Below are 12074 nucleotides of genomic sequence, written 5' to 3' on the forward strand. Positions count from 1 at the left end.
ACCATGCAACACCATGCCATTCCAACATTGTGAAGGAAGATACAGTTTACACAATCGAAAGTCCCAATCCCAATTACGAAGCGTATTGGTTAGGTGAGGATGATGATAAAATGCACACAGAGGAAAGTTCCAGTTCCAAGTACGACACAGATTGTTTAGGTGAAGATGATGATAAAATACAAACAGATGAAACTCCCAGTTCCAACTGCAAGTCAGGTGCAATATGTGATACCGAGGAAAAGGGACAGAAAAAACTGAACGAACAAAAACGTGATTGTGATAACAAAATAAATATAAGTAAAGTCAATGCAGTTTAACCATGCAAAGAAACATCGATGTTAATAACTCGACACAACCTCCATCTACTTGTTCAAGCAATGGTTAAAGACAATAATGACATAGATAAAAAGAAGTCAACAAACAGACAGGAACATATTTTAGAAGAAAACATAAATATCAATGAAGATTCACAGTGTATACTAAAATACGACCAGGTCATGCAATCGCAACCCAAACACGAGGAAGGAGGACATAAAGACTTGAAACATTTTATCAAGTTAAATTCATCCCAAAATCAGTTAAGTCAATCAGAACTAGAATTGCTTAGTAACACCATTGACCGCCTTACTCCAAATAATATATACTGCCAAAATAACCTGTTGACTCTTGAACTCAAGTATAAACAATATCGTTACTGGATGACCCGTAAGCATGATGAAGGAGAAGATAGGGAAAGAGATAGTAATAAAGAGGGAAACAGTTTTGAAGATACTCTGAGTAACTGCGTCAAAAAACAAATTCTAAAGAAAGCACAATATACACAAACTGATGACCTATCATTGGAAAAAACATCCAATCTTACAAAAAGAAAGGAGGTGAACGATCAAAGTACACAAACATCAAATGATAAACAAACTCCAATACACTTTGATCAAGAACATGAATGGAACATGCATTTTGCTCAGACAGCCATCAACCATCGCAATACAGTCAAAGCAGGAGATGAACATATTGATCCTGGTTTTCTTGAAGGAACACAATTAAAAGGAAAAACACGTACAGAAAAACTTCAGGAAGCAAAGAGATGTACAAGAGCATACGAGAACAACAATATAGGTCGAGATAGTTTGAAACATACAGAAAAGAAAGCTTACGTAAAGACTAAAACGTCCAACTACAAGAAAATAAAAAAGGAACAACAGATTAAAAAGATAAAGCACAAGTTAATCACCGACAAAAAAGAAAGTTATACAAGTAAAAGAAATATGATGAGCACAATTAAAAGAAAGGACAAACTCGTAGAAATGAGAGTGTTACCAAAAACAATGAGTTGGGGTAAAGACGTGAAACTTAGATGGAAGAGACCTAAGGCTAAAAGATTCCATAGTAAAACATTGGGGAGATCGGATTGGAACTTGAACCTTGACAAAAATGATGTTCATACTGAATGTTTGGTGACGGGCACACCATTTGGTATTGCTACAATCAACGATTGAGATACTGTTGCCAAGCATTAGTTTCTTGAGTTGTGTTTTTATGGTTTTAATTTGATTTAACATAGATGTATATAGTTACTGTATTAATTTTATCAGAATTAAATTTATATTGATTGTTATAGTTACTGCCATGCATACGTGTGCTAGTGTTGGTTCTGAATACTAGCGTATAATTTATTTGAATTGATATTTGAGATATATAATTACAATGTATATATATAAGTTTATGACATAAATTTCTTTAGATATTCGTCACTGGACTTGAATGAGCAAAAGACAATCCATCCAAATATTCATTTCAAAGTAATGTATCAATGGAAGCATCACTAATTTGAGCTTAATCATGGTTTATGTCGGCAATCATTTTATTCATATTAATCATTGATGTGGTTCTTTCTAATATCCTATCTTCCAAGATTTCTACTGGTAGGATCATGACAACGACGAAGTGAACTATTTCACCCCAACGCAATTAAAGTTGTATTCATGTATGCGTACCCAGCTAATGTTTTTGGAGTAGAATCGTTATTGTTATTGAAGAGGGAGGAAGTGGAAAGGATATTTATTTCAAAGTCATATTTTGCATTTACGTTTTAAAAGACATGCATCCTGTATTCTTTGGATAATTCTACTTCCACCAAATATATGTTATCCTCCGGATAGACGAAGTTCAACTTGTTCAGCAACCACAAGATGCCGTGATGAAAATTAAGCTGTGTTTTTAATATAATTGTATAGACGTTTTAAAATAAGCATTGACAATACATTATATTTCATAATCTTCATAATCAATTTTGTATATATGGAGATTGTTTTATATATATATATATGTGTGTACAGAAGAACAAGGTTGACTGAAATTCTATTATTAAAGCGGTATGCATACGGCATCACATTTGATAAATCATCTACATGTATCAACTACAACTGTACTCTCTAGTGGTTTCAAATTAAGGATATATTTTCTCGCATATAAACTTCAAACAGTAATTCTACAGAACGGGTCCAATTCTACGAAAGAGGAAGGAATGTTATGAATATGGCATACTAGGAACTACATAATACTATAACAAATCTACACTCGGAAGACAACCACGTCATATTAAGGAATTCCGGAGTTCCCCATGATATATTTGACAGTCATAACCTAGTTGTTATCCAGATCAGACGTCCCCACATTGATGATCGACCTTCTAGATGACAAATGACTCAAGCCTAGGATTGTTATACTTAAGTAATATAACACATACAGAAAAGTCATAACCCTATAAAATCCTTACACAAGCAATCCAAATAGTATTCTTTAATAGTTATCCCATGAGGACGGAGTGTGTCAGTGTAAGATCACCCCGATGGCCGGTGGCCAGAGGGTGATCTAACACTGACACACCGAGTCTGAGTGGGATAACTATTTTACATCCCAGTTGTTTAAGTTAGATGAAAAACCATTTACAATTCATAAAATCTAGTTCAGAACACCACACAACCATTACAATATACTTTATATATTACTATATGATGTATACCCTTTATGACCCCCAAACACGATGAGTAGATATCAAACAATGTCAACTCGCCCCACTTGCAGTCGGCCCACACTATATCGCCACTTTATAAAAAAGTCGCCCCACTCTTGTTTACCGACTCGCCCCACTTTTGAAAAAGTGTAAAATCAAATTGAACAATCAGTCTGAAAAGTCACTTATTAACGCAAAAAATTTAAACCCCACTGAATAAAGGTCTGACAACTCGCCCCACTTATAAACAGATCTTGCTTCCTTTATGTATGTCAAATTACTCTTAGTTTGTACCCAATCTCCTGGTGTAGTGGTATGTGTCGTGGCTTGATATGCTAAAGGTCCTGAGTTCGAATCCCAGCATATACATTGGTTTTTCTGTACGTGAATTTTGATAGATAGTCTTTTTCGTATAATCAATTATAAGTTTATAGTGGATTTGACATTCCCACCAAAATGTTACAGAACAAAGGAAAGCATGCATAACAAAGAAATTCAAACTGGGGTGATCTGGTAGGGGTGATCCGGCTCTAGCTCCTTTGTTCTAACATGAGTGATCAGAGCCGGATCACCCCTGTTAGAACAAAGAAGCTGGGATGTAATTACTTAGATGTCGGTCCACCTCTGTTATAGATAATGCATATTTTAAGGTTTTTCTTGTCGTAGAACACACCGAGGGGTGTCAGGATTGATCAATTGAAAGACCGACCGGAGGGAGGTCTTTCTTTGAACAATCCTGACACCCTGAGGTGTGTTCTACGACAAGAAAAACCTTAAAATATGCATCATCTGACTTATATACCGTAAAAAAAAAAAATTATAAAGATTTGTAAAATTTAGTATCCTATGATAACTAGAACAATTAACATCAATGAACCAGAATGTTATACCCCATCTAAACATTGGAGTGAAGTGGAATGTAATGGAGCAATGAAAAAGAAAGGAGCTGATACCAATTTGATAGAAAAGACGGAAGTCCACAGTCCCGTTATGATAGGACAAGGAACAGAGAAAACGGATCAAGGAAAGACAATCGAGAAAGTATTAGACCCAGTAATAGAACACCATGCAACACCATGTCATTCCAACATTGTGAAGGAAGATACAGTTTACACAATCGAAAGTCCCAATCCCAATTACGAAGCGTATTGGTTAGGTGAGGATGATGATAAAATGCACACAGAGGAAAGTTCCAGTTCCAAGTACGACACAGATTGTTTAGGTGAAGATGATGATAAAATACAAACAGATGAAACTCCCAGTTCCAACTGCAAGTCAGGTGCAATATGTGATACCGAGGAAAAGGGACAGAAAAAACTGAACGAACAAAAACGTGATTGTGATAACAAAATAAATATAAGTAAAGTCAATGCAGTTTAACCATGCAAAGAAACATCGATGTTAATAACTCGACACAACCTCCATCTACTTGTTCAAGCAATGGTTAAAGACAATAATGACATAGATAAAAAGAAGTCAACAAACAGACAGGAACATATTTTAGAAGAAAACATAAATATCAATGAAGATTCACAGTGTATACTAAAATACGACCAGGTCATGCAATCGCAACCCAAACACGAGGAAGGAGGACATAAAGACTTGAAACATTTTATCAAGTTAAATTCATCCCAAAATCAGTTAAGTCAATCAGAACTAGAATTGCTTAGTAACACCATTGACCGCCTTACTCCAAATAATATATACTGCCAAAATAACCTGTTGACTCTTGAACTCAAGTATAAACACTATCGTTACTGGATGACCCGGTAAGCATGATGAAGGAGAAGATAGGGAAAGAGATAGTAATAAAGAGGGAAACAGTTTTGAAGATACTCTGAGTAACTGCGTCAAAAAACAAATTCTAAAGAAAGCACAATATACACAAACTGATGACCTATCATTGGAAAAAACATCCAATCTTACAAAAAGAAAGGAGGTGAACGATCAAAGTACACAAACATCAGATGATAAACAAACTCCAATACACTTTGATCAAGAACATGAATGGAACATGCATTTTGCTCAGACAGCCATCAACCATCGCAATACAGTCAAAGCAGGAGATGAACATATTGATCCTGGTTTTCTTGAAGGAACACAATTAAAAGGAAAAACACGTACAGAAAAACTTCAGGAAGCAAAGAGATGTACAAGAGCATACGAGAACAACAATATAGGTCGAGATAGTTTGAAACATACAGAAAAGAAAGCTTACGTAAAGACTAAAACGTCCAACTACAAGAAAATAAAAAAGGAACAACAGATTAAAAAGATAAAGCACAAGTTAATCACCGACAAAAAAGAAAGTTATACAAGTAAAAGAAATATGATGAGCACAATTAAAAGAAAGGACAAACTCGTAGAAATGAGAGTGTTACCAAAAACAATGAGTTGGGGTAAAGACGTGAAACTTAGTTGGAAGAGACCTAAGGCTAAAAGATTCCATAGTAAAACATTGGGGAGATCGGATTGGAACTTGAACCTTGACAAAAATGATGTTCATACTGAATGTTTGGTGACGGGCACACCATTTGGTATTGCTACAATCGACGATTGAGATACTGTTGCCAAGCATTAGTTTCTTGAGTTGTGTTTTTATGGTTTTAATTTGATTTAACATAGATGTATATAGTTACTGTATTAATTTTATCAGAATTAAATTTATATTGATTGCTATAGTTACTGCCATGCATACGTGTGCTAGTGTTGGTTCTGAATACTAGCGTATAATTTATTTGAATTGATATTTGAGATATATAATTACAATGTATATATATAAGTTTATGACATAAATTTCTTTAGATATTCGTCACTGGATTTGAATGAGCAAAAGACAATCCATCCAAATATTCATTTCAAAGTAATGTATCAATGGAAGCATCACTAATTTGAGCTTAATCATGGTTTATGTCGGCAATCATTTTATTCATATTAATCATTGATGTGGTTCTTTCTAATATCCTATCTTCCAAGATTTCTACTGGTAGGATCATGACAACGACGAAGTGAACTATTTCACCCCAACGCAATTAAAGTTGTATTCATGTATGCGTACCCAGCTAATGTTTTTGGAGTAGAATCGTTATTGTTATTGAAGAGGGAGGAAGTGGAAAGGATATTTATTTCAAAGTCATATTTTGCATTTACGTTTTAAAAGACATGCATCCTGTATTCTTTGGATAATTCTACTTCCACCAAATATATGTTATCCTCCGGATAGACGAAGTTCAACTTGTTCAGCAACCACAAGATGCCGTGATGAAAATTAAGCTGTGTTTTTAATATAATTGTATAGACGTTTTAAAATAAGCATTGACAATACATTATATTTCATAATCTTCATAATCAATTTTGTATATATGGAGATTGTTTTATATATATATATATGTGTGTACAGAAGAACAAGGTTGACTGAAATTCTATTATTAAAGCGGTATGCATACGGCATCACATTTGATAATTCATCTACATGTATCAACTACAACTGTACTGTCTAGTGGTTTCAAATTAAGGATATATTTTCTCGCATATAAACTTCAAACAGTAATTCTACAGAACGGGTCCAATTCTACGAAAGAGGAAGGAATGTTATGAATATGGCATACTAGGAACTACATAATACTATAACAAATCTACACTCGGAAGACAACCACGTCATATTAAGGAATTCCGGAGTTCCCCATGATATATTTGACAGTCATAACCTAGTTGTTATCCAGATCAGACGTCCCCACATTGATGATCGACCTTCTAGATGACAAATGACTCAAGCCTAGGATTGTTATACTTAAGTAATATAACACATACAGAAAAGTCATAACCCTATAAAATCCTTACACAAGCAATCCAAATAGTATTCTTTAATAGTTATCCCATGAGGACGGAGTGTGTCAGTGTAAGATCACCCCGATGGCCGGTGGCCAGAGGGTGATCTAACACTGACACACCGAGTCTGAACGGGATAACTATTTTACATCCCAGTTGTTTAAGTTAGATGAAAAACCATTTACAATTCATAAAATCTAGTTCAGAACACCACACAACCATTACAATATACTTTATATATTACTATATGATGTATACCCTTTATGACCCCCAAACACGATGAGTAGATATCAAACAATGTCAACTCGCCCCACTTGCAGTCGGCCCACACTATATCGCCACTTTATAAAAAAGTCGCCCCACTCTTGTTTACCGACTCGCCCCACTTTTGAAAAAGTGTAAAATCAAATTGAACAATCAGTCTGAAAAGACACTTATTAACGCAAAAAATTTAAACCCCACTGAATAAAGGTCTGACAACTCGCCCCACTTATAAACAGATCTTGCTTCCTTTATGTATGTCAAATTACTCTTAGTTTGTACCCAATCTCCTGGTGTAGTGGTATGTGTCGTGGCTTGATATGCTAAAGGTCCTGAGTTCGAATCCCAGCATATACATTGGTTTTTCTGTACGTAAATTTTGATAGATAGTCTTTTTCGTATAATCAATTATAAGTTTATAGTGGATTTGACATTCCCACCAAAATGTTACAGAACAAAGGAAAGCATGCATAACAAAGAAACTCAAACTGGGGTGATCTGGTAGGGGTGATCCGGCTCTAGCTCCTTTGTTCTAACATGAGTGATCAGAGCCGGATCACCCCTGTTAGAACAAAGAAGCTGGGATGTAATTACACAGATGTCGGTCCACCTCTGTTATAGATAATGCATATTTTAAGGTTTTTCTTGTCGTAGAACACACCGAGGGGTGTCAGGATTGATCAATTGAAAGACCGACCGGAGGGAGGTCTTTCTTTGAACAATCCTGACACCCTGAGGCGTGTTCTACGACAAGAAAAACCTTAAAATATGCATCATCTGACTTATATACCGTAAAAAAAAAAAATTATAAAGATTTGTAAAATTTAGTATCCTATGTTACCGACAACACTAAAGTGGGATATTTCTTTCTAATGCGTTCAGGTTTAAATACTCCCTGTGGCTTATTTAGAATGTGAAATAAAACTTACTAAATAATTTAGATATAAACCTTTTAAAAATATTATCCATACACAATTAACATATTACTTTAACTGCATGAAGTAAGACACAAATGTATTTTTACCATCCGATAACAGTGTATGACAAATACAAGACACATTGTAAGTACTTTATTGTACCACTAAGCTTATGAAAAAGGGGAGGGGGTATTTTTTTTCTATTTGTTATGTTATTTCTATCGCGGAAAAGTTGTTATTTTTTTAACAATTTTACATGAATCGAATGAAAAATTCAAAAAGATTGTCTCTTGAATAGCAATACATTTTATTAAAAGATAATCAGGATATAATTATATACACTCCGCACCCGACCCTTTCGTGAGTTACGTTAATGTCATTCAATAGAATATAAGATTATCTTATTAGTTGATCATTTGAGTAAAAGGTATACATAAATTTTAAAAAGTTAAGAACTGACACGAAGACGAATATAAATACATGTAGGTCACAGTATGATTTCCTATTCAGTGTGTATCGTCAAAAACATGCTTGAAATATTTGCCACTGGACGTTAAGCAAGCAACCAAAAATCAATCAACCTATTCAGTTTGAAACTTACACACGAATATGTTACATCTGGATTTATTCTATGAAAGTCTACATTAAAATTCATCTGACATATATGATAATGTTTCTTTATTGTAGCGATAAATTAGCAAAACTTCAAGTTATTTGCCTCTTAAATTAAAATGCGGGACTACAATGACGGTTTCTTTTACACCTATTATCGATTGAACTTTAAAAAATAAATTTCCAAATACAAGAAATAGGCAACAAAAAAACTGTTAGACGAATAAAGCTTTGAAGTAAATCATAGATTGCATGTTTATCAAGGAAAATAATGACCTCACACAGGTCATTATTTTATGCCATTGTCATTGAAAGATGGTATCGTTCTGAAAGAAAATTACTCCATATAGGTATATAAACTTGAACAAACGCGTTATCATTTGCCAGTTATAGGTATTATTAATTGTATTAAAAAGAATGATCATCCCATTAGGCGAAAAATTTACCTGTACGATCGTGGTGATTATGAAACATATAGACAACGCCTTTCGGACATAAATTGGGACTCTTTGTTCATCGCAGATGATGTTGAAAAAACTACCATAAACATAACTAAAGTTATTCTCGAAATAGCCGAGCAAGTAATCCATAACCGATTTATAAATGTAAAAAAGGCGACCCCCCATGGGTAACTACAATGCTGAAAAAAATTATAAAAAAAACAAATAGATCCCATAAGAAAGCTAAACAATCTAACACACCCTATCAGTGGGAAAAATTAAAAAAATTAGAAATAAATGTGATACTGCTGTTATAAACGCCAAAACAGATTACAAGAAGAAATTATCTGATAAAGTTATGAACGAACCCGTTAATAGTAAAAACTGGTCTAAAATGGTCAAATCATTATTTGGAAAGCAACATAAAGAAATTCCTTTACTAAAAGTAAATGACGAATTAATAGATGATCGTAAAAAATGGCTGATATTTTTTATGTATATTTTAGTGATCAGTCGAACATCGATGATTGTAACGTCCAACTGCCAAATTTAGAAACGTTTACTTCAGAATTAACCACAATAGAAATTACAGAAAAAGAGGTTGAGGACATATTGTTAATTTTAGACACGTCTAAAGGCTAGTGGACCCGATTGCGTAAGTCCTCGGTTATTGAAAGAAGCAAGTAATATTGTTAAACGTCTTTTTTGTAAATTATTTAACATGTCTCTTTCTGTTGGTAGGTTTTCCAGTGACTGGAAACTTGCCAATGTTATTCCTGTTTTCAAAAAAAAAGTGTTCTCGGTAAAGTTATGGAAAGATGTGTATTTAAGCATATTTACAATTTCTTGCTTGAAAATAATATTTTGACGGACAACCAGTCAGGATTTACACCTGGTGACTAGGTTATCAATCAATTATTATATTTGACAAATGAATTTGGGAGGGCTTTAGATGAGGGTAAGGAAATTCGGGTTATATTTTGTGATATAAGTAAAGCTTTTGATAGAGTTTGGCATAAGGGGTTGATTCGTAAATTAGAAGCAATTGGTATATCAGGTCAGTTGCTTCACTGGGTCAAAGACTACTTAAGAGGCAGGAAGCAACAGTGGTTATTAACAATAAAACGTCAGGATGGCGAGACATTAATGCCGGTGTTTCTCGGGGATCAATCCTTGGTCCTCTCTTCTTTTTAATATCTATAAATGATATTGTAGCTTAAATTCAGTCAGAAATAAAACTTTTTGCAGATGACACAAACCTGTAATTTATAGTGGACAATCCAGTAAATGATGCATTAAAGATAAATGAAGATTTAGAGAAAATTCACTACTGGTCTGAGAAGTGGTTGGTTAATTTTAATGCAAAAAAAAATGAGAGCATGAAACTTAAAAAACCATTGCATCCACAGCTTTTCATCAATAATTTCCCCTTAAACTCTGTAAATGAACACAAGCATCTTGGTGTGATACTGTCAAACGACGGTCATTGGCACAAGCATATCGATGTGATGGTTAAGAAAGCTTATTCCCGCTTAAATATACTTAGAAAATTTCATTCATTTTAAATAGTAAAACTTAAGAACAATTTTATTACTCTTATAGAAAGCCGGTTCTTGAATATGCTGATGTAGGTTGGGATACATCTACATTAATTTTAGTTCATTAAGTAGAAAGCGTCCAAATAGAGGCTGCAAGGATTGTGACTGGAGGAACACGGTTAACATCTATTTATTTACTTTATAGGAAACGGAATGGGAACAACTAAAAAATAGACGAGAGGCCCACAGACTTACATATTTGTACAAAATGTCTAACAATATTACGCCATCTTATCTTAATAATATTTTACCTGAACGGTTCCGTAATGTACATGATTATAATACGCGTAATGCGAATGATTTTCAACCTATTGCAGCTAGAACAACATTTTACTCTAACTATTTTCTCTCATCAACAGTAAAATCCTGGAACTCGCAGACAATTGAACTACAAAACAGTCCGTCCCTTCTCGCTTTCAAAAAAAGTAACCGTGAAATTAAGGCGGTATTTTGTTATTGTGGTTCCAGATCCGGTCAAATATATCATGCGAGAATAAGAATGAACTGTAGTGGACTCAACATACACCTCTGTGACAGAAACTTGATACAATCCCCGAAGTGTGTTTGTGAAGACCCTGAAACAACGGATCACTATCTATTAAAATGCAAAATATTCAACGTACCTCGCAAAAGACACATTCACAATCAAATAATTCTAATTACTCACTCCTCCCCTATATAAAAAATATTGTTTCATTCTTCAATATCACTTTAAAAACACCTTTAACTCCTTTCCTTTGCTATACAAATTTTTTTTCTTATGAATTTCCTTTTGTTACTGTTATCATTGACTCTATTCTGTTAAATATTTATTCGTTTGCTATTTAGCATGTGTTCATAGCTTGTAATTGTATTTTCGAATTTAGGGAGACGGATTTATATAAGAGCACTGCTCTTGTTTCCTAATCCCAATTTTTGAATCTTTTGTATATTTCGTATTTATGGCTTTACCCTTGTAGCTATATATATATATATAATGATTTCTTTAATAAAATATGTTTACAGTAAGGTCTGTCTCTCGGATATTACAAGCAGTAGTACAATTAAATGGTGTATGGAATGATTGCAAGGGGTACATGTCAGTCTGGCAGGTTTTTATCAAACCTTTACCGTTTTCCTCATTTTTATGGTTTATTGGTCAATGTTCGGTTTTGTGTTTTGGTCTATTTTTTCAGTACCAAAAGTTATATGTAAACTTTCTTTGGTGTATAGAATGATTGTGAGATTTACATGTCTGTCAAGCCAGTATCATCTGACCTTGAACTTGTTTTCATGGTTCATTGTTAAGATTTTTTTGTGTTTTTGTCAGTTTTCAATTACTAATAGCAACTTGTCAGCTTTAATTGGTATTTGGAATAATTATAAAATGTATATGTCTGTCTGGCAGGTAACATCGGACCTTGAC

At 34.0% G+C, this 12074-nt stretch overlaps 1 protein-coding gene across 1 annotated transcript; it reads left to right on the forward strand.

The window, feature by feature from the left end:
* The first annotated feature begins 377 nt into the window (after positions 1-377).
* On the forward strand, positions 378-1496 carry LOC139483467 (uncharacterized). Its single transcript, XM_071267488.1, has one exon. It carries the CDS (start codon positions 378-380, stop codon positions 1494-1496), a length of 1119 nt encoding a protein of 372 aa, XP_071123589.1.
* Positions 1497-12074: the final 10578 nt, after the last annotated feature.

Source organism: Mytilus edulis, chromosome 7 (genome assembly GCF_963676685.1).
Source record: "Mytilus edulis chromosome 7, xbMytEdul2.2, whole genome shotgun sequence".
In the NCBI taxonomy this organism is placed as follows: Eukaryota; Metazoa; Mollusca; class Bivalvia; order Mytilida; family Mytilidae; genus Mytilus; species Mytilus edulis.

Bases quoted from the DNA above. Each gene is read 5' to 3' on its own strand.
- LOC139483467 (XM_071267488.1), top strand. From the start codon at position 378: ATGGTTAAAGACAATAATGACATAGATAAAAAGAAGTCAACAAACAGA.